The 22,033-nt window shown below is 44.9% G+C and overlaps 1 protein-coding gene across 1 annotated transcript in view; it reads left to right on the top strand.

Annotated features, from left to right (window-relative positions):
• Positions 1-22,033, top strand: part of sgip1a (SH3GL interacting endocytic adaptor 1a) — a 107,321-nt gene that overhangs the window by 63,362 nt on the left and 21,926 nt on the right. Inside the window, exons 4-17 of the mRNA XM_029706238.1 lie at positions 508-532; positions 877-897; positions 1,106-1,171; positions 1,565-1,631; positions 2,292-2,476; positions 5,419-5,430; positions 10,913-10,924; positions 13,937-13,958; positions 14,106-14,190; positions 14,909-15,002; positions 15,099-15,237; positions 16,582-16,686; positions 17,149-17,223; positions 17,455-18,300. Of these exons, the coding sequence (XP_029562098.1) occupies positions 508-532; positions 877-897; positions 1,106-1,171; positions 1,565-1,631; positions 2,292-2,476; positions 5,419-5,430; positions 10,913-10,924; positions 13,937-13,958; positions 14,106-14,190; positions 14,909-15,002; positions 15,099-15,237; positions 16,582-16,686; positions 17,149-17,223; positions 17,455-18,300 (1,754 nt within the window). The remainder of the gene's footprint in view (positions 1-507; positions 533-876; positions 898-1,105; positions 1,172-1,564; positions 1,632-2,291; positions 2,477-5,418; positions 5,431-10,912; positions 10,925-13,936; positions 13,959-14,105; positions 14,191-14,908; positions 15,003-15,098; positions 15,238-16,581; positions 16,687-17,148; positions 17,224-17,454; positions 18,301-22,033) is intronic.

Genomic DNA, 22,033 nt, shown 5'->3' with positions numbered 1-22,033 from the left:
TCATGCGATGACAGTTGCCTTGGCAGCTGTAGGCTGTGCCCATGCCTCTGTGAAACTAACTGTAGCTGAGGCTCAGCACTGTGATCAATCACTACCTAGCCCAGGCTTTTTCTCTAATTCTGTTTGGGACGTATCGATTCACCTCACAGGGTTGTATGTGCATGATAGCTTTTCATTTTGATTCATGACTCCTGAGATCTGATAGGTGGGTATGTTGCTGTGTGTGTGTGTGCGTGTGTGTGTGCGTGCGTGCCCGCCTGCTGCCCGTCCGTCCGGGTGTATGTATTTGTGTGTGGGGGAAGTTTTCCCTGAGAAAGCCCCAATAGACTGTGATATTCCAGTAAGCTGCTTTGCTAATTGGCGGTGCACTTCAGTTTGAATATAAACTATTTTATTATATGGCGAGTGGATTTCAAGATCCTTACTTTCTCTTTGTCCCTGTCTCCATCCATCCATCCCTCCCTCCCTCCTTCCTTTTTTCTCTTTCTCTCGCTCTTTTTTCCTCAGGGGGTCCCCTGACAGAGATGGGGGTGTAAGTATTGCAAAATCATTCATGTTTTATCTAATGGATTAATCAGACAACTTGTTCAGCTGAGAAATAGTCCATAATATATTAGTTTGTTACCTTTTCAATAAAGAAGTTTGTCATTGCTGGAAGGAGAAAGACATAACTGGCTATTTACAAGCTTGATTTAATACTGTCATTTTAAGACTCTCAGTCCTTTAGGAGAATCAACACTGTAACATTACACTGTTCCTTTTTAATAGACTCTAGACTATAGAATCAAATGAAATGAGTCTATTGAATAACGTGTTAACTGTTGCATGATTTTTATTGTATTTGTGTTCTCTGTGTTGTCGACCGTCATCATTTAGGATCCCCAGCAGACTGAATCGGTATTGAACACTATGCAGTCCCCTCTAGCGTAGGATAGTTACTCTACTACCAGACTTCACTAGAGCTTAATGCACCTAGTTGCCCTATAGGTGGCATCGCCATCAAGTAGCGCTAGCCAATCACTCAATAGTATAGAAGTGCATGAGTTGAGTATACATAATTCTGATTGGTGGGATTCATTGTGATGCGATGTTGTTCTGTTTTCAGTCCCAGAAGAAGGCCAATGGAGCAGCTGTCAATGGGTTCTCTGGGGAGATCGACTGGGACAGATATGTAAGGAATCAGCATTCTACCCTTTGAACAAGCTCATATAGCACATGATACAAAACAATCAATATATTTTATAGAGAATAGATTTTCTTCTGACCCATCTGTTACTGTTTTACTGTCGTTTCTTAACATTCTGTGGGTATGTCAACGTAGCATCAGGGTCGGGCTCAATTCAATCAATTCAGAAACTGAATTGACAGAATTTAAATGGAATTAAGCCCAACCTTGATTAGACTGGGACAGATACAGTATGTAAGTAAAGCAAAAATCATTATTCTACCCTTGTAACAAGCACATAGCACATGATTTTCAGTTAAATTCCTGAATTGACTGAATTGAAATGGAATTGAGCCCAACCCCGATTAGCATGGTGTAAATATGGTGTGTCTGTTTCAGAACACCCCTACGGTGGACGATGAAGGTTACAGTCTCAGGCCAGATGAGGAGGAGGGGCCAGGATCAGATATCCTTTGTATCTACTATACACCCTAATATAGATAGACATTAACTACATCACACGATGTAGTATATCACTGTGTGCTAGTCTGTATCAGTTTGTACTTGTTTCTGTCGGTATGTCTGTATGTCTGACTGGCTGAATTAGTGAATGACTGTCTGACTAGATCAGAAACATTTAGTATTCAGCCCACCACAGAACTAGTCTGGCAAACACCTAACTGTGAATCACGACAGCCAGGCCATCACAGTACTGTCAAGTATCATCTCATCTCAACTCAATAACAAACAGACAGACTACCGGGGAAAAACTGAGCATCACTTCAACTCAATAACAGCTAACGGCACGCTTCCTGGAATTACTATGTAATGATTAGTCTGATATTTATGGAACCTACTGTTCTGTGAGGAGATTGTACAGTCTCCTGGTTGTATGCTGTAGTATATGCTATTTGGCAGAGATTTAGATATATAAACACACTCTGGGGTAACGTTTATTCTAGGTACAGATCTAGGATCAGCCTCCCCTCCCCCAATCCTAACCTTAACCATTAGTGTGGAAAATACTAAACTGACCCCAGATCAGCGTCTAGGGGCAACTTCACTCTACTCCTATCACCTATGACCTTCAGCATTGAAACCATTGCTGTCCTTAACGGCGACCCACCTGGCCCCAAACCCCCCAAGGAACACTTCTTCTCCTCCAGCGAGTCAGAGGGAGAGGAGGACCACCGGAAAAAGTTTAAGATCAAGATCAAACCGTTACCAGCAGAAAGTGCCAACTGTTTGGCCCCATCAGTAGATGAACTTAAAGCCTCCATAGGCAACATAGCTCTGTCTCCCTCTCCTCTGGTGAGTACCTCCCCCCTCTGCCTTCACTGCTCTGTCCTCACTCGGGTCATGATGTCACTTCCTCTTCATGTTACTGTGTTGTTATGGAGTAGAACTATAGAACTGTAGAACTCTAGAATGTGTTTGAACTGTTGTATCTGTTTGACTGTTCTGTTGCTCATTAGGGAAGTTCTTTCCACGGCTCACAACACATTTCTTTCTGTATATGTCTTTGTGTGGTTTTCTGTCTCACTGCATGTTGTTTACGTTATTTTTCTTCTCATTACCCCATGCATATGCCTGTCTGGGAGTGAATGATAGTATCTCAGAGCCAATTCCATCCATATCCCTGGAATGACAGTGAGCTAGGGAGACATGCGTTAGTTTACCCTCTACTACACAACTGCTGATGGTAGGGAGGTTGGGGAGAGAAACCAATTACAGTTATTCCATTGCCAACAGTGGGGTGTTTGAGTCTCCACCACAGGGCTGGCTCGAGGCATAAGCCACATAAGCGGTCGCTTAGGGCCCCAGCCCAGTAGGGGGCCCCGAACTCAGTTGGGGTCTCAACTTACTGTTGAGCGTTAGAATAGTAGAATGGTGCAAGTTCGAAACTATCAGCAATTTTTCTATTATTATGTCAAGACACTTGACAGCCATGTCAGCTAACAATTTTTAGATTGGTAAATTAGTCTAGCCAGCTATCTAAATTTGTAGTAATCATGGCCAAATACCGACTGGTCACGCAGGCCACGTGCCCAGGGTCCCTGACCTCCTGGGGCCCCCAAAAGACTAGAGCCGGCCCTGCTCAGCCACTTTGAACTGGAGAGAGATCTTAGCTGATCTAGGGTCAGATTCCCACACCACAATAACAATGACAACCCATGAGATTCAAACACTCAAATTAAAAGCCTCACTTAACCTCAAAATAGCAGTGATCCAAACATGAGAGCGGAGTGGGAGGGAGAGCTGTTGAAGGAGTTTCTCTTTGGGATGCCCCCCCCCTCCTCCTCCACCCTCCCTCTTCCACCTCCACCCTACTGTACCTCTAACTTTCTAGTTGGGACAGTTAGCTCCAGTGTCAATACTGGTGTAAATAATTCAGCCTGGAAAGTGGGCATTCACAGTGAGGTTCTGTCCTGTACATACGCAAGGACAGTCTCTGGTCATACGAGAACCTTATAGACTCAATAATTCATCCATCCGCTGGCTGTCGAGCCGGTAGCTAGTCGCTAGCTCCCTTACCAGGAACAGTGAGCAGGTGTTTGGTTGTCTAAGGTGTACCTGGCTCTCTCTGTGTGTAGAGGGATTTGAAAATAAAGATCAGCATACAATGGCTGTGTGGTTTAATTGTCACATACCTCCAGATAGGTGCAGTGAATTGGGTTGTTTTACTGTTAACTCATACCCAAAATCCAGGCTGTATCACAACCGGCCGTGATTGGGAGTCCCGTTAGGGCAGCGCACAATTGGCCCAGCATCGTCCGGATTTGGCCGGTGTAGGCTGTCATTGTAAATAAGAATTTGTTCTTAACTGACTTGCTGTTGGTGACTCATCCTATACTTGTATTTGTAGCCAAAGCATGAATTGGAGAGACAAAAATAAAAACACCTCAAACTTGTATTTCAAACAGACCGTTTAAAAAATGCTTACTATTTCTTCATAGAGGATGATATCTTCCTGAGGTGGATGAGCTGGCCAATCAGCAGTCTACTCACAATCATATTTTTATTGACCGGTGTACGCCCACACCATTCTGTTGTCGGGGTAAGCCCACACTATTCCAACACAGAAAAGCTGCTTTTTAACATAATTAATCACAATTTTTAGCAAGGAAAACTATTTCACTCGTAATTAATTATAGGTCATAATATCATAGAAATCTGGAAACACTGGGCAGTTACTTTAATGTAGAGATTTATCCCCAAGCCATGATTCTAACTCCCACGTCTGAATAGAAAGCAGTGTCAACTTTGTCCTTTTCTCTCCAGATTAAGTCTATGCCAATTAGCCTCTCCCCTATTTAGTAAAGCCATACCAGTCTGTCCAGAGTGCTGAAACTTCTGCTTTTTCTTCTCAGTCATTAATTAAACACGAGTCACATGATCGCACCTCTCTCTATGTCAAATGTGCGCTTACCCAGGTAGTCCTGGAAACAGTTTGACCATGAAATCGGCTGAGGGGAGCTGGGATAGGGCGCAAAGGTTAACAGGCTAAACTGAACAACAAGAGGTTCTTTCCACATTTCTTTCACTACCCCTCGCTTTCTCTTGCTCCCTCATTCTCTCTCTCTCTCTCTCCTGCATTCTCTTGCTCTCATTCTCCCTTGACCTCTCTCTCTCCCTCTCTCTTTCTCTCCCTTGACCTCTATCTCTCTGTATTAAAGTTGAATGTGTTGTTGTTGGAGGGTGATGGCTGTTGAGAATACAGAAGGAGAGACAGAGGAAGACAGTATGTGTGAGAGCAGATGAACCTCCCATAGGCCTTTCTGCTCCACAGTACAATACACTGGAGTTTCCTTGTGCTCATCAACTATCCCTGTTTGAGTTTGATTAGACTATGGATTAAACATCCAGTCACTGATCAGATCAAAGTTGTGTATCAATATACCGTAGATAGATGGTGTGGAAACTGAAATGGATAGACAGATTGGTAGATGGTGGATACTTGTGTTCTCACCTTGGATGTTCTCATTAGGCAGAGAAGAAATGTATTGTCATGATGTGTGTATGTTTAGTCAGTCAATATTCACCTCCATATTACCCATCCGTCATTTCTGCTCACAGCTTCATATGTGATTGTAGGTTATCTCCACTGACATAGTATCCCCTCTACCCCCTCTCTCCCCTCCTCTGTCTCTCTGTCCTGCCCCCTCCCTTTGTCCTTCTCTACCCTTCTTCCCTTTATTTCCCTACCCTCCCTTTTTCTTCCTCTCCCTTATGTATGATGCTCTCTTCTGTAGAGGAGTAGTCCGGTAAGCCTGTTCCTGGCATATTGTCTGTCTTTCTTTATATATACGATCTTCCTCTCTGCTCTTTCCTGTCTCTCTGTCTCTCTGTCTCTCTGTCTCTCTGTCTCTCTGTCTGTCTGTCTGTCTGTCTGTCTGTCTGTCTGTCTGTCTGTCTGTCTGTCTGTCTGTCTGTCTCTCTGTCTCTCTGTCTCTCTGTCTCTCTGTCTCTCTGTCTCTCTGTCTGTCTGTCTGTCTGTCTGTCTGTCTGTCTGTCTGTCTCTCTGTCTGTCTGTCTGTCTGTCTGTCTGTCTGTCTGTCTGTCTGTCTGTCTGTCTGTCTGTCTGTCTGTCTGTCTGTCTGTCTCTCTGTCTCTCTGTCTGTCTGTCTGTCTGTCTGTCTCTCTGTCTGTCTCTCTGTCTGTCTCTCTGTCTCTCTGTCTCTCTGTCTCTCTGTCTCTCTGTCTCTCTGTCTGTCTGTCTGTCTGTCTGTCTGTCTGTCTGTCTGTCTGTCTGTCTGTTCCATGTCAGTTTTCTCCCTTCATGTTTGTAATTCAGCGTACTAACTTTTCTCTCTAAGGACTATGTTATTGAATGTCAGGTGGGTGTCCATTGGATCCATTGTAATAGAGTAAGAGAAATATGCAATAGCAACACAACACACTCAGGTGTAGAGGTGAACCAGGATTTGTGGAGAACAGGTTGCTCTGAGTGAGTACTGATGGGCGTAGGATTTAACACTACCACAATACCAGCACAGAGATGGCTGCTATTCAGTGACCTTCGCTAAGATGGAAATCAGGCTGCTTGGAGACTGAATGGGGAATAAATGAAGGGAGGGAGAGATGATAGGAGACAACAGAAAGAGGAAACGGGAGAAAGACACGGCTCTGCAAGATGCAGCTGAATGAAGCCACAGCAGGTCCACAGATGAGCAGAGAGGATCAGCTATTATGGACTGTGGATGACTGTGATTTCTCTCTCAACATACACACACACCAACACATGATCTGGCAGGCACACACATCACTACAACAATACTGTATCTCTCCTGTTGGCAGTGTAACTGTGGTGTTGGGAGTGTAACTGTTGTGTTGGGAGTGTAACTGTTGTGTTGGGAGTGTAACTGTTCTGTTGGCAGTGTAACTGTTGTGTTGAGAGTGTAACTGTTGTGTTGGGAGTGTAACTGTTGTGTTGGGAGTGTAACTGTTGTGTTGGGAGTGTAACTGTTGTGTTGGGAGTGTAACTGTTGTGTTGGGAGTGTAACTGTTGTGTTGGGAGTGTAACTGTTGTGTTGGGAGTGTAACTGTTGTGTTGGGAGTGTAACTGTTGTGTTGGGAGTGTAACTGTTGTGTTGGGAGTGTAACTGTTGTGTTGGGAGTGTAACTGTTGTGTTGGGAGTGTAACTGTTCTGTTGGCAGTGTAACTGTTGTGTTGGGAGTCTAACAGTGTTGTGTTGGGAGTGTAACTGTTCTGTTGGCAGTGTAACTGTTGTGTTGGGAGTCTAACAGTGTTGTGTTGGGAGTCTAACAGTGCTGTGTTGGGAGTGTAACAGTGCTGTGTTGGGAGTTTAACAGTGTTGTGTTGGGAGTGTAACAGTGCTGTGTTGGGAGTCTAACAGTGTTGTGTTGGGAGTCTAACAGTGTTGTGTTGGGAGTCTAACAGTGTTGTGTTGGGAGTCTAACAGTGCTCTGTTGGGAGTGTAACAGTGCTCTGTTGGGAGTGTAACTGTTGTGTTGGGAGTGTAACCGTTGTGTTGGGAGTGTAACTGTTGTGTTGGGAGTGTAACTGTTCTGTTGGGAGTGTCACTGTTGTGTTGGGAGTGTAACTGTTGTGTTGGGAGTGTAACTGTTGTGTTGGCAGTGTAACTGTTGTGTTGGCAGTGTAACTGTTGTGTTGGGAGTGACTCTGTTGTGTTGGGAGTGTAACTGTTGTGTTGGGAGTGACTCTGTTGTGTTGGGAGTGTCACTGTTGTGTTGGGAGTGTCACTGTTGTGTTGGGAGTGTAACTGTTGTGTTGGGAGTGTAACTGTTGTGTTGGGCGTGTAACTGTTGTGTTGGGAGTGTAACTGTTGTGTTGGCAGTGTAACTGTTGTGTTGGCAGTGTAACTGTTGTGTTGGGAGTGTAACTGTTGTGTTGGGAGTGTAACTGTTGTGTTGGGAGTGTAACTGTTGTGTTGGGAGTGTAACTGTTGTGTTGGGAGTGACTCTGTTGTGTTGGGCGTGTAACTGTTGTGTTGGGTGTGTAACTGTTGTGTTGGGAGTGTAACTGTTGTGTTGGGAGTGTAACTGTTGTGTTGGCAGTGTAACTGTTGTGTTGGCAGTGTAACTGTTGTGTTGGGAGTGTAACTGTTGTGTTGGGAGTGTAACTGTTGTGTTGGCAGTGTAACTGTTGTGTTGGGAGTGTAACTGTTGTGTTGGGAGTGTAACTGTTGTGTTGGGAGTGTAACTGTTGTGTTGGGAGTGTAACTGTTGTGTTGGGAGTGTAACTGTTCTGTTGGCAGTGTAACTGTTGTGTTGGGAGTCTAACAGTGTTGTGTTGGGAGTCTAACAGTGCTGTGTTGGGAGTGTAACAGTGCTTTGTTGGGAGTTTAACAGTGTTGTGTTGGGAGTCTAACAGTGCTGTGTTGGGAGTGTAACAGTGCTGTGTTGGGAGTGTAACAGTGTTGTGTTGGGAGTGTAACAGTGCTGTGTTGGGAGTGTAACAGTGCTCTGTTGGGAGTGTAACTGTTGTGTTGGGAGTGTAACTGTTCTGTTGGGAGTGTAACTGTTGTGTTGGGAGTGTAACTGTTCTGTTGGGAGTGTCACTGTTGTGTTGGGAGTGTAACTGTTGTGTTGGGAGTGTAACTGTTGAGTTGGGAGTGACTCTGTTGTGTTGATAGTGTCACTGTTGTGTTGGGAGTGTAACTGTTGTGTTGGCAGTGTAACTGTTGTGTTGGCAGTGTAACTGTTGTGTTGGCAGTGTAACTGTTGTGTTGGGAGTGTAACTGTTGTGTTGGGAGTGTAACTGTTGTGTTGGGAGTGTAACTGTTGTGTTGGGAGTGACTCTGTTGTGTTGGCAGTGTAACTGTTGTGTTGGGAGTGTAACTGTTGTGTTGGCAGTGTAACTGTTGTGTTGGCAGTGTAACTGTTGTGTTGGGAGTGTAACTGTTGTGTTGGCAGTGTAAGTGTTGTGTTGGGAGTGACTCTGTTGTGTTGGGAGTGTAACTGTTGTGTTGGGAGTGTAACTGTTGTGTTGGCAGTGTAACTGTTGTGTTGGGAGTGTTGCTGTTGTGTTGGGAGTGACTCTGTTGTGTTGGCAGTGTATTCTGTTGTGTTGGGAGTGTAAAAGTTGTGTTGGCAGTGTAACTGTTGTGTTGGCAGTGTAACTGTTGTGTTGGGAGTGTAACTGTTGTGTTGGCAGTATAACTGTTGTGTTGGCAGTGTAACTGTTGTGTTGGCAGTGTAACTGTTGTGTTGGGAGTGTAACTGTTGTGTTGGCAGTGAAACTGTTGTGTTGGGAGTGTAACTGTTGTGTTGGGAGTGTTACTGTTGTGTTGGGAGTGTAACTGTTGTGTTGGGAGTGTAACTGTTGTGTTGGGAGTGTTACTGTTGTGTTGGGAGTGACTTTGTTGTGTTGGGAGTGTAACTGTTGTGTTGGGAGTGTAACTGTTGTCTTGGGAGTGTAACTGTTGTGTTGGCAGTGTAACTGTTGTGTTGGGAGTGACTCTGTTGTGTTGGGAGTGTTACTGTTCTGTTGGCAGTGTAACTGTTGTGTTGGCAGTGTAACTGTTGTGTTGGTAGTGTAACTGTTCTGTTGGGCGTGTCACTGTTGTGTTGGGAGTGTAACTGTTGTGTTGGGAGTGTTACTGTTGTGTTGGGAGTGACTTTGTTGTGTTGGGAGTGTAACTGTTGTGTTGGGAGTGTAACTGTTGTGTTGGGAGTGTAACTGTTGTATTGGGAGTGTAACTGTTGTGTTGGGAGTGTAACTGTTCTGTTGGGAGTGTCACTGTTGTGTTGGCAGTGTAACTGTTGTGTTGGGAGTGTCACTGTTGTGTTTGGAGTGTAACTGTTGTGTTGGGAGTGTAACTGTTGTGTTGGGAGTGTAACTGTTGTGTTGGGAGTGTCACTGTTGTGTTGGGAGTGTAACTGTTGTGTTGGGAGTGACTCTGTTGTGTTGGGAGTGTAACTGTTGTGTTGGGAGTGACTCTGTTGTGTTGGCAGTGTATTCTGTTGTGTTGGGAGTGTAAAAGTTGTGTTGGCAGTGTAACTGTTGTGTTGGCAGTGTAACTGTTGTGTTGGGAGTGTTGCTGTTGTGTTGGGAGTGACTCTGTTGTGTTGGCAGTGTATTCTGTTGTGTTGGGAGTGTAAAAGTTGTGTTGGCAGTGTAACTGTTGTGTTGGCAGTGTAACTGTTGTGTTGGGAGTGTAACTGTTGTGTTGGCAGTATAACTGTTGTGTTGGCAGTGTAACTGTTGTGTTGGCAGTGTAACTGTTGTGTTGGGAGTGTAACTGTTGTGTTGGCAGTGAAACTGTTGTGTTGGGAGTGTAACTGTTGTGTTGGGAGTGTTACTGTTGTGTTGGGAGTGTAACTGTTGTGTTGGGAGTGTAACTGTTGTGTTGGGAGTGTTACTGTTGTGTTGGGAGTGACTTTGTTGTGTTGGGAGTGTAACTGTTGTGTTGGGAGTGTAACTGTTGTCTTGGGAGTGTAACTGTTGTGTTGGCAGTGTAACTGTTGTGTTGGGAGTGACTCTGTTGTGTTGGGAGTGTTACTGTTCTGTTGGCAGTGTAACTGTTGTGTTGGCAGTGTAACTGTTGTGTTGGTAGTGTAACTGTTCTGTTGGGCGTGTCACTGTTGTGTTGGGAGTGTAACTGTTGTGTTGGGAGTGTTACTGTTGTGTTGGGAGTGACTTTGTTGTGTTGGGAGTGTAACTGTTGTGTTGGGAGTGTAACTGTTGTGTTGGGAGTGTAACTGTTGTATTGGGAGTGTAACTGTTGTGTTGGGAGTGTAACTGTTCTGTTGGGAGTGTCACTGTTGTGTTGGCAGTGTAACTGTTGTGTTGGGAGTGTCACTGTTGTGTTTGGAGTGTAACTGTTGTGTTGGGAGTGTAACTGTTGTGTTGGGAGTGTAACTGTTGTGTTGGGAGTGTCACTGTTGTGTTGGGAGTGTAACTGTTGTGTTGGGAGTGACTCTGTTGTGTTGGGAGTGTAACTGTTGTGTTGGGAGTGTAACTGTTGTGTTGGGAGTGACTCTGTTGTGTTGGGAGTGAGTCTGTTGTGTTGGGAGTGTAACTGTTGTGTTGGGAGTGTAACTGTTTTGTTGGGAGTGTAACTGTTGTGTTGGGAGTGAGTCTGTTGTGTTGGGAGTGTGACTGTTGTGTTGGGAGTGAGTCTGTTGTGTTGGGAGTGTGACTGTTGTGTTGGGAGTGTCACTGTGGTTATGAGTGTAACTGGTGTGTTGGAGAAGTGTCCTTTACTGATATGTCACTGTCTGACCAGGTGTCTGTTCTCTCTTCCTTTTTGCTGGTCACAGAGACGTAGCCCGGTAAGTGTTCCTCCGTTCCGTTCTGTTTCCCTTGGCTGGGGTAAATAACAAACACTTTTTGTCCCTCTGTGCATCCTGTAACCTGCTGGGGGAGTGGAGAGGGGTGGGGTTGATTGCTGAAATGACAGATCAGGTAAAGATGGCTAAGAAGATACAGGTTTTGTCTTCTAAGTCCCTGGGTGAATCTCAGTCTTTCTTTGATTCCTTGTGTCCTCTCTCCTTGCTTTCTCTCTTCACCTCCCTCTTGACATTTTGAGAAGGAGTTGGGGAGAGGATGGGAGGAGATGATGCAAGCAATCGAGGAAGGACTTTTGAGATTCACCCATGTTGACAGATGTACCCTTTGATCTGTCAATTCAGACACACCTCAGCTGATCCTCTCTATCTCTCCCTCCCTCCCTCTCTCCTTCTTTCTCCTCCCTCTCTTTTCCTTCTTGTCCTGTTTCATTGAGACTTATTGCATGCACTGTATCCTGACTAACAAGCATCACTCTCTGTCTTGGTCTCTTTCTTTCACTCCTTTCCTCTCTCTCTCTCTCTCTCTCAATTCTCTCTCTCTCAATTTCAATTTAAGGACTTTATTGGCATGATAAACATATGTTTCAAATTGCCGAAACATGTGACATAGATAATAAAGAAAAGTGAAAAAAATAACAAAATAAATTAACAGTAAACATTAAACTCACAAAAGTTCAAAAAGAATAAAGACATTTCAAATGTCATATTATGTGCAAATAGTTAAAGTACAAAAGGGAAAATAAATAAACATAAATATAGGTTGTATTTAAAACGGTGTTTGTTCTTCACTGGTTGCCCTTTTCTTGTGGCAACAGGTCACAATTATTGCTGCTGTGGTGGCACACTGTGGTATTTCACCCAATAGATATGGGAGTTTATCAAAATGGGATTTGTTTTTGAATTCTTTGTGGGTCTGTGTAATCTGAGGGCAATATGTGTCTCTATGGTCATACATTTGGCAGGAGGTGAGGAAGTGCAGCTCAGTTTCCACCTCATTTTGTTGGTGGAGTCTGTACATAGTCAAAGGTGTCCTTAATTTTGGGTCAGGTCAGGTATTCTGCCACTGTGTACTCTCTGTTTAGGACCAAATAGCATTCTAGTTTGCTCAGTTTTTTTGTAAATTCTTTCCAATGTGTCAAGTAATGATCTTTTTGGTTTTCTCATGATTTGGTTGGATCTATATATGTTGCTGTCCTGGGGCTCTTTGGGGTCTGTTTGTGTTTGTGAACAGAGCCCCAGGACCAGCTTGCTTAGGGGACTCTTCTCCAGGTTCATCTCTCTGTAGGTGATGGCTTTGTTATGGAAGGTTTGGGAATTGCTTCCTTTTAGGTGGTTGTAGAATTTAATGTCTCTTTTCTGGATTCTGATATGTTGAAATGTATGTTCCTTTTGATGGCATAGAAGGTCCTTATTGCCTTGTCTCTCAGCTCATTCACAGCTTTGTGGAAGTTACCTGTGTTACTTGCTGATTTTTAAGCTGAGGTATGTATAGTTTTTTGTGAGCTCTAGGGCAACGGTGTCTAGATGGAATTTGTATTTGTGGTCCTGGTGACTGGACCTTTTTTGGAACACCATTATTTTGGTCTTACTGAGATTTACTCAGGGCCCAGGTCTGACAGAATCTGTGCGGAAGATCTAGGTGCTGCTGTAGGCCCTCATTGGTTGGGGACAGAAGCACCAGATCATCAGCAAACAGTAGACATTTGAATTCAGATTCTAGTAGGGTGAGGCCGGGTGCTGCAGACTGTTCTAGTGCCCCCGCCAATTCGTTGATATATATGTTGAAGAGGGTGGGGCTTAAGCTGCATCCCTGTCTCACCCCCCGGCCCTGTGGAAATAAATATGCGTGTTTTGCCAATTTTAACCCCACACTTATTTGTGTACATGGATTTTATAATGTCGTATGTTTTTCCCCCAACACCACTTCCCATCAATTTGTATAGCAGGCCCTCATGCCAAATTGTGTCAAAAGCTTTTTGAAATCAACAAAGCATGAGAAGACTTTGCCTTTGTTTTGGTTTGTTTGTCAATTAGGGTGTGCAGGGTGAATACGTGGTATGTTGTACGGTAATTTGGTAAAAAGCCAATTTGGCATTTGCTCAGTACATTGTTTTTGCTGAGGAAATGTACGAGTCTGTTGTTAATGATAATGCAGAGGATTTTCCCAAGGTTGCTGTATACACATATCCCATGGTAGTTATTGTCTGTCTGTCTGTCTGTCTGTCTGTCTGTCTGTCTGTCTGTCTGTCTGTCTGTCTGTCTGTCTGTCTGTCTGTCTGTCTGTCTGTCTGTCTGTCTGTCTGTCTGTCTGTCTGTCTGTCTGTCTGTCTGTCTGTCTGTCTGTGTCTTTCTCTACCTCTGGGTTTCTGCATCTCTCACTCTGTCATTATGCTGTCTCACCTGTCTCTCCTCAATGCTGTGCAGGGTGTGCAATGTCTTGGGCTTACATGAGGCTTTAAAGACCTACTCTTTCTGTTTCTGACAGCGTTCTGTGCCTATTGAGACTCATGCTAGAAAGCTGTAGAATGGATTCTAATGACTATTATACAATTATCAAATATTACTTTAATTCATGTAACTGCATTTTGTGTAACTTTCAGTAACTACAAGCAATATTCTACACTCCCTTCCATGCAGAAATGTGCATTGTTTTATTTATAAAAAACAGGTCAGCTCGTAAGTCCTAAGGCCAATAGCTACTAGATTGTTCCACAGTATTTCTGAGTGACTAGGCCTAATATTAGTCATCCACTTCCCCGTGGAGACAGGGCAGCCAATGGACTCATCCGATTAGCTCATCCTAAGGTTATAGAGACCATTTTCTGACCTTCGCTAGTAGACAGGCTTCCTCCTGGAAATACTGTATGTAATATGAACATTCAACATGGTGTTACTCATGGATTTTAAACCCCTTTAATATTTCCATAGAAGTCATTTGAGTGTAAAATGTAGTGTGATATGTTTTTATGTTGTCTTTTTACGTTTTTATTCCAGGGGTTGATGAATAAGGACTGTAGTAAGTATCTAAGATTTCTTATCTTGTTTTTGTTGTCGCTTTCGCTAAATGCTTCGGTTAGAAACAAAACTCAAGTAATTGACTAGTTTCTGTTTTAGTGTGTGTGAGGCAGTTGAGGTGAATGTCTGTGAATGAATCTCTCCTCAGGTGAAGAGATACAGGTAGCTCGGCCAAGACGTTCTGCACCCATTGCAGCCCCCACGTTAACAGCCACGGTGCTACAAGCCCCCAGGTACGTCTCTGTCTGTCCCCTTTTCATCTGTCACCTACACCCACACCCCCTCCACAATGCCCCAAACCCCAGGTACATCACTGTCTGTCCCCCACTGACCTGTCACACACTGGCCCCAGGGCTCGGTACTGGTACTCCTTGTATATGACCTCGTTATGGTTTTTATTGTGTTACTATTTCCTTTTTTATTTTATTTTATTTATTTAGCAAATATTTGTCTTACTTTTTAACTCTGCATTGTTGGGTATGGGCTCGTACTGTAAGTAAGCGTTTCACTGTAAAGTCTACAGTACACCTGTTTTATTCGGAAAATGTGACCAATAAAAAAATCATACCTCGGCACTTTCATTGACCTCTGACTTCCAATCTCATGACTACTCAACAATCACTGATTTAGTGACGTTCAGTTAAAGACTGATACATCCCCTTGCTTCCCTCGTGACATGAATACATCTCTGGTTGTAGTATGCTGAGTGAGGTGACTGAAGTGTCTGTGGAAGTCTCTGTGTTAGTGTGATGGTTTGACTCACTCTGCTGTCCTTGTCCCATCTCCCTGTGTTGAGTGAGCCAACGGAAGCGTGTCTGTGAAAGTCTCTGTGATGGTCTGACTAACTCTGTCTGTCACTTCTTATCTCCCTCCACTCCCTCAGTCGTACACGACGATGCTACAGCCTACTAACCCTGTCTGTCTCTGTCACGCTCTCTATCTCCCTCCCAGAAGTAAGAAATCCTCAGCAGTACCACTACCAGAGAAGGAACCAGCCCCAGAACCAACCCCAGAACCAGCCCCAGAACCAGCCCCAGTACCAGCCCCAGAACCAGCCCCAGAACCAGCCCCAGTACCAACCCCAGTACCAGCCCCAGAACCAGCCCCAGTACCAGCCCCAGTACCAGCCCCAGAACCAGCCCCAGAACCAGCCCCAGAACCAGCCCCAGAACCAGCCCCAGTACCAGCCCCAGTAGCAGCCCCAGCCCCAGTACCAGAGGATGCTACAGCCTTATTTGGACCTCCCCTGGAGACAGCCTTCAGAGAACAGAAAACTGAAGGTACAACTCTCTGCCACATCTATCTTTGTCACTGTCATTCTGTGTGTGTGTGTGTGTGTGTGTGTGTGTGTGTGTGTGTGTGTGTGTGTGTGTGTGTGTGTGTGTGTGTGTGTGTGTGTTTGTGATTGAGCGTGTGTGTGCGTATATGTGGTGTGTGTTCGTGTGTGTGTGGTTGTGATTGAGCATGTGTGTGCGTATATGTGGTGTGTGTTCGTGTGTGTGTGGTTGTGATTGAGCGTGTGTGCATATATGTGGTGTGTGTTCGTGTGTGTGTGGTTGTGATTGAGCGTGTGTGTGCGTATATGTGCTGTGTGTTCGTGTGTGTGTGGTTGTGATTGAGCGTGTGTGTGTGTGTGTGTGTATGTGTGGTGTGTGTTCGTGTGTGTGTGGTTGTGATTGAGCGTGTGTGTGCGTATATGTGGTGTGTGTTCGTGTGTGTGTGGTTGTGATTGAGCGTGTGTGTGTGTGTGTATGTGTGGTGTGTGTTCGTGTGTGTGTGTGGTTGTGATTGAGCGTGTTTCTACCTTGTTTGGTTGTGATTGAGCACTGTAACAACTCTGTGACTTGTTGTGATCCACTAAGGCTGGCAGTGACACTAAAGACACTGCACCAGAATAACACCAACAACATGGATGCTTTTTATTACCTACACTGCCTCTCTACCACCTCTAAAGACACTGTCCCTCTTTCCTGTCACCTGCACACACTGCCACTATGTCTTGCACACTAAACATTTCACAAACACACTAGGGGTCAGAGGCACTATGAGGTTACATTTGATTCCTCCTTGGTTGGTTTGCTGTGATGTCATGTGGATCCTCCCCTCATCCCTCTTCCAGCCACGGTGGATTTAGCTCTGCAGGCTCTGGGATGGGAAGCTCTTATCTGGTTATGTAACTACCTGCTGAGGCATAGCTAATGTCACCACACACATACAGTACAGCAGCCTTTCCTTTTTAACACTCTGTCCATTCAGAGATAGAACTATGTGGGTAATGTCCCTGCATGTAGTATCTCCCGTTCTCAATGGAGTGGAACAGTTCTGAGGAACTGATAGTGTTCCTATGATCTCTTCATTGTTCCCTCTTAGTCAGGTCGTTTTTGAAAAATACATTATGTTCTGAGGGTCTCAAATGAAAAGAAATCCATCTCTTTTTAAGTAATGGTTATAGATGAAGTGTCTCTTTTTTAGCACAGTGTTTGGTTATTTTTGACCTGACATGTTTAGGCTAATGCAAACATTACTTTATTTTTAGCAATTTAAAAGTCCCCTGAGGTATTTTTATTTAGCTCATGATACTGAAACCTCCTCTATGTTATGTCCCCTGTCTGTTCTGAATGTAGTGGGAATATCTGAGCAGCTGGTGTGTGACGTGTGGGGTGCTCCGCTACCTGAGTCTGAGTCACTGAGCCCAGACTTCTCTTTCACCAGAACCTTCTCCACAGGAAGTATGTTTTCTGTTTATGTTGCACTTCCTGGAATGACTCTGGAATGACTGCACGGAACCATCCACTCACCTCATAAACCAACTCACCCTCACGAATGAAACTAACGAGCGATCTGTGAATGAGCACACCATTAACTCTCTCAATTCCTCTGCAGCCTGTACTAATGCACTAATTTCATCCGTCATTAGTTTGAGAAATAATTAAATCCATATACCATAGAGTTCAGATTAGACCTGGTAGATTTACTAATGTTGAGCATCATGATTCAATCACCTCTTTCTCCCTGCATCTGCATCTGTTGTGGGTTATGGGCCATATGCATGGTGGTGTATGGCATGGGGCTGTATAGTATTTCCTGTCCTGTGCTGGTGTGGTGCAGCCAGACACTAACCCCAGGGGCCTCTAGATGGTGCCACCCTTTATAGTGCCATGCTGTTCATGGCTGCACTGATGTCATTGCAGCTCTGCCTCCGCTTCCGCCCAAGAATGTCTCGACCTCCCCCCCTCCGACCAGCTCCCCCTCTGTAGATGCTGCCGGTAAGACCCCTCATCCCTCGATCCCTCCCTCCAGCCCTCCTCCCTTCCCTCCCTTCTTCCCTACACCTCATATATCTCCAAACCATCCCCTCTTTGTATGTTTAATTTTTCTCTGTATTGCTTTCTTTTTCTTGCATTTGCTGTCTCTCTCTCTCTCTATCTCTGTCGGCTTTCTCTCATTCTCATACAAACTGTTATGGTCCTCTCTCCCTGCACATGACTGTCTGTCAGAATTGTCAGTATCGACAGAAGGCTCAGGAAGGAAGACCTCCATCCCGGACCTGGACAACATTTTCGGCCCAGCGGAGCCCTCTGCCTTTGGCGAGGAGTCTGCCGATAAGTGGGTCTGCTTCAGCGAGGAATCGGCAGCCTCTGAAAGACCGCCCCCCCCGAAGGACCCAGCCCCACCCCTACCAACGTCCCCAGCCCCTCCAGAAGATCCCCCCGCCCCTCCTGTACCCACCTCCCCTCTCCCTTCGGAAGACCCTTCTCCCTCTCTCCCCCCTCTCCTTACCTCCACTCCCCCACAGGAAGAACCGGTCTCTTCTTTACCCACCTCTGAAACCCCTACAGACGAACCAGCACTCCGCCTACCCACTGTCCCACCCGTGCCTAAAGACCCTACACCCCCACCCACACCACTTCCACCAAAGGACCATACACCACCCCCCACTCCTCCACCCACCATTGTCCCTCCTCTTGACTCACCCCCCAGCATTGCCCCTGTTCCCCCTGCCCCTTCACCCCCCAGCGTGGCCCCTGTCCCCCCTGCGGTCCCCTCTCCTCCCAAAGCAAGGACACCTGTCTCCCCCACCAGCCCCCCTGGCCCTGCCGTTGTGGTCGAGCCCTCACGCACCATCCCCAGACCCCTTGTCTTTGTCGAGGAGGAACGGAAGAGTCCTGAAGGGGCAGCTCCGCCTGTCCCGCCTGCTCCATCGAACGAGGGCCTTGTTGAAACCGCCGCCTCGCCCAAAGATGTTGGCCAGGTGTCCCGTGCTGCGCCTCCCCCTCCTCCACCCCCTACGTACAGGGCAGTTGTGTCCTCGCCAGGACCCACGACAGGGGGCATGGGTAGTGGTGAGTACCCCCAAGCGTCACACTCATCCATAACAGAAAAACCCACCTGACCACTGTCAGAATCAGTGTCTGTGTTGTAGACAATTTCTGCTGTATCATGCAGTTAGCTAGTGTAAGCACATACTTGATAGGTTGTCATTGTAAATAAAGAGTTGGTTCTTAACTGACTATCTATTTAAGGCAATGATTAGATTGGTGTGGCTTGCTCTTTGCCTGGAGCGGCTCATTGAAATCTACTGTGAATAGGAGATATCTTCAGTACATTGTTTAATGTTGCTAGATTAATGCTGACTGACCCCCATATCACAATCGTCAAAGTTAAACACATTAAAGACTGTATATGAGCTGTGGAGGTACTGTACAGAAACCCTGCCTGCTCTTGTTTAGATGTACAGCTTGTCTTACAAAACAGTATATCACATTGAGGCTGTGTGTGTGTGTCTTTGTGTGTGTGTGTGTGGCTGAGTGTGTGTGTGTGGCTGAGTGTGTGTGTGTGTGGCTGAGTGTGTGTGTGTGTGTGTGTGTGTGTGTGTGTGTGTGTGTGTGTGTGTGTGTGTGTGTGTGTGTGTGTGTGTGTGTGTGTGTGTGTGTGTGGCTGAGTGTTATCAGTAAGAAGTGGGTTGAGAACTCTCAGCCAATGAACCCATTTCTCCCTATCTATTTAACCTTTACGGCAGTGGGCTAAATCAGGGTCACACGGAGTGTTTCTTGGTAGTCTTAAACAAATCTACTTTGAAACAAAAGTATACACCTCATGCACATGATTATGGGCTTAAAAAAAAGAAGAAACCTGTACCATGTCAGATATAGAGTTGAAATGTATTACATTTTGTGTTTGCATCTCAATGTAACACTTTATATATATCACACGAAGACTGAAATACAGGGGCGGTCCAGGCCGATCTGCCACCCTAGGCGAGACAAAAAAAGTGACACCCCCCCGCAGAACTTGAATAGTTCCAGTAAGCAAAATGATGTTGAAAAGACATCTAAAATATGTATTTTCCAGACGTTGGAAGTTAGGTTCAATTTAAATTATGAATGAAAGTTGAAAATACATCATTTCTAGACATGTATGTTTGGGCCAAATCAAGGCTGGTCCAGACTGGACAAAATCTGAACCAAACATCGACGCCTATGATTGGTTCAGACCAAAAATCAATGTCCATATACGTTGAAATCAAGGCCGGTCCGGACTGCACCAAAAGAAGATGTCCTAAAGGCGTCGGCCTGTGCTTACTGAGGTATAGCCTACAGTGTCACCTGAAGTAGAGTTTTAGGAATGCCCATCTATATGGTAGGTCCACCATTTGTAAAACACCAAAAAAAGATGGCCGGTCCAGATCAGACCAAAAGAGACTTCCAAAAGAAGTCGGCGTCAGTCCGTGCTTACTTGGGGTGTAGCCGACCTTGTCGGCCAACAATGGAATTGTGAATGCCCATCCATGTGGTAGGGCCACCGTTTGTAAAACAGGCCGTTGCATTGGCTTTATTTGTCCTGATTCCTGTGACTAATCAATTTGGCTATTTAAGTATTGACTATCAGCAACCCAACTTTATCAGGAGTTATCCTGAGCCTATTTTCAATATTTACACAGCAGGAAATGCAGAAGGATTTTATTTTGCGCTATGATAAAAAAAAATGTACATATACAAACTAGAAACTACTCATGACAATTTAGCCCAAGGGATGAAACTCCTGCACAGCAGTTGTTAGTAGCCTGATAGTGTATTCCATGTTGTCCATTTTACCTGGACCTGTCCTGTTTTTAGGATTTAGGTTTTTAGGTTGTTAGCATGTCAGCACATTTTTTTATTTGATTCGGCGCAATTTAGGTAGGCTATTTGATCGGAGAAACCTGCATGATGTTAAAAGTTTCCTTCTCATTACATTGTCATTGTAACGGTCGTTGTAGGAAGTGGACCAAAATGCAGCGGGTACGTGAATGCTCATCTTTATTTTATGACGCACACTATACAAAAACAGCTCAACAGTAATGCAGGCTAAACATAGCAGTGCACAAACAACCTCCCACAATTCCCATAACAAACACACCCCTATATATAGGACCTTCAATCAGAGGCAACAAGAAACAGCTGCCTCCAATTGAAGGCCCAATCCCAATTAACTAAACAAAGATCTAAACACCCTAGATCAGGCATAGAAATACACTAACATAGACCAAAACCCCGGAAACTCTAAACAAACACCCCTCTACATAAACACACACCCCGAACCACATAAAACAAATACCCCCCTGCCACTTCCTGACCAAACTACAATAACAAATGACCCCTTTACTAGTCAGAACGTGACAGTCATCCATTTTCTCTCCAGCCTGTAGGCTACAGAAAGGCCGCATGCTGTACTATTTCTACCATATACTATATCTGCTACATGATTTATATTAGATCATTTTTTGGACAGAACATTGGTGGAGTGCTGCATCGATGCATCTCTCCAACAGCACCCTGGAGAGGCGTGCTGGGAATGGACAAGATAAATATTTTGTGTCCTCGCCTTTGACAAAGTGGGCACTGCTTATCACAGGGCAGCATCAGCGCTCACCTAAAATGCCTATATGCCACTGGTTGAGAGAAATTTTCATTGTTTTAGGGCAGAATTCGGAGGTTTTATATTTGTTGTTGGAGGTGCATCTTGGTCCTCGTCAATCTGCCGCCAGAGGCAACTGCCTAATCCTGCCTAATGAGCGGGCCCGTCTTGATGAAATATAGCTAAACCGTTTGACGAGGAAAAACACTGGATGTTTGGCGTCTTTTTTTAAATAATGTTTATTAATTATGAAATGATTAAAAATATGAATAACAGTCCAGCCATGAGGCCACTAGAGGCCTGCAGGAAAGGGATACAGTGATTTACACCACACACACTCTTCTGTAGACCAGACAGTGTAGTGTACATGACCATGATGAGGACAAGGACAGTTTGTTTAGTTTAACACAAAGGGAATGGGAAACCAGGATTGAGGACTGAAAACACAGCTGGGACAGATCTCGCTGACGCTGCACATCGGAACGTCAGGATGAGTGAGAATTCAGGCCCGGAATGTCTTGTCCCACTGTGGGAAAATAGTCCCCCAATAAATGGACTGGCCCAAGTCAAATCAAAGTTTATTGGTTGCGTACACAGTTTAACAGGTGTTATAGTGGTGCAACGAAATGCTTATGTTCCTAGCTCGTAACAATGCAGTCAAATGTCAGACATTACAACCCTAACCCTAACCCTAAATGAAAAGGCAAGTACAGTGGGACGAATCTAGTTAACATCCCAAATAGCACTGTATCAAAATTCCCATTGAACACTGAACAGGCAACCATGGGACTGGTGTGTGTTGTGTTTCACTGGAATTCTTTCCAATTCAGCTCAGTAGCAATTCAATAAAACATAATGTTCTGTAAACAGGAAACCAGGTTAACCAATCATTATTCCAGAATGTACTAGATGTTCTTGACTCCGTCATCTGGTCAGTTTTTTGTTTTCATGTTCAAGGATCTCCCCAGAGTGTAATGTTCTGACTCTTTGGACGGTGATGTCATGATGTTCTAACTCTCTGGACGGTGATGTCATGATGTTCTAACTCTCTGGACGGTGATGTCATGATGTTCTAACTCTCTGGACAGTGATGTCATGATGTTCTAACTCTCTGGACAGTGATGTCATGATGTTCTAACTCTCTGGACGGTGATGTCATGATGTTCTAACTCTCTGGAC

Source organism: Salmo trutta, chromosome 22 (assembly GCF_901001165.1).
Source record: "Salmo trutta chromosome 22, fSalTru1.1, whole genome shotgun sequence".
In the NCBI taxonomy this organism is placed as follows: domain Eukaryota; kingdom Metazoa; phylum Chordata; class Actinopteri; order Salmoniformes; family Salmonidae; genus Salmo; species Salmo trutta.
The sequence above is the reverse complement of the archived record's forward strand: the minus strand, read 5'-3'. Positions and strand labels throughout refer to the sequence as shown.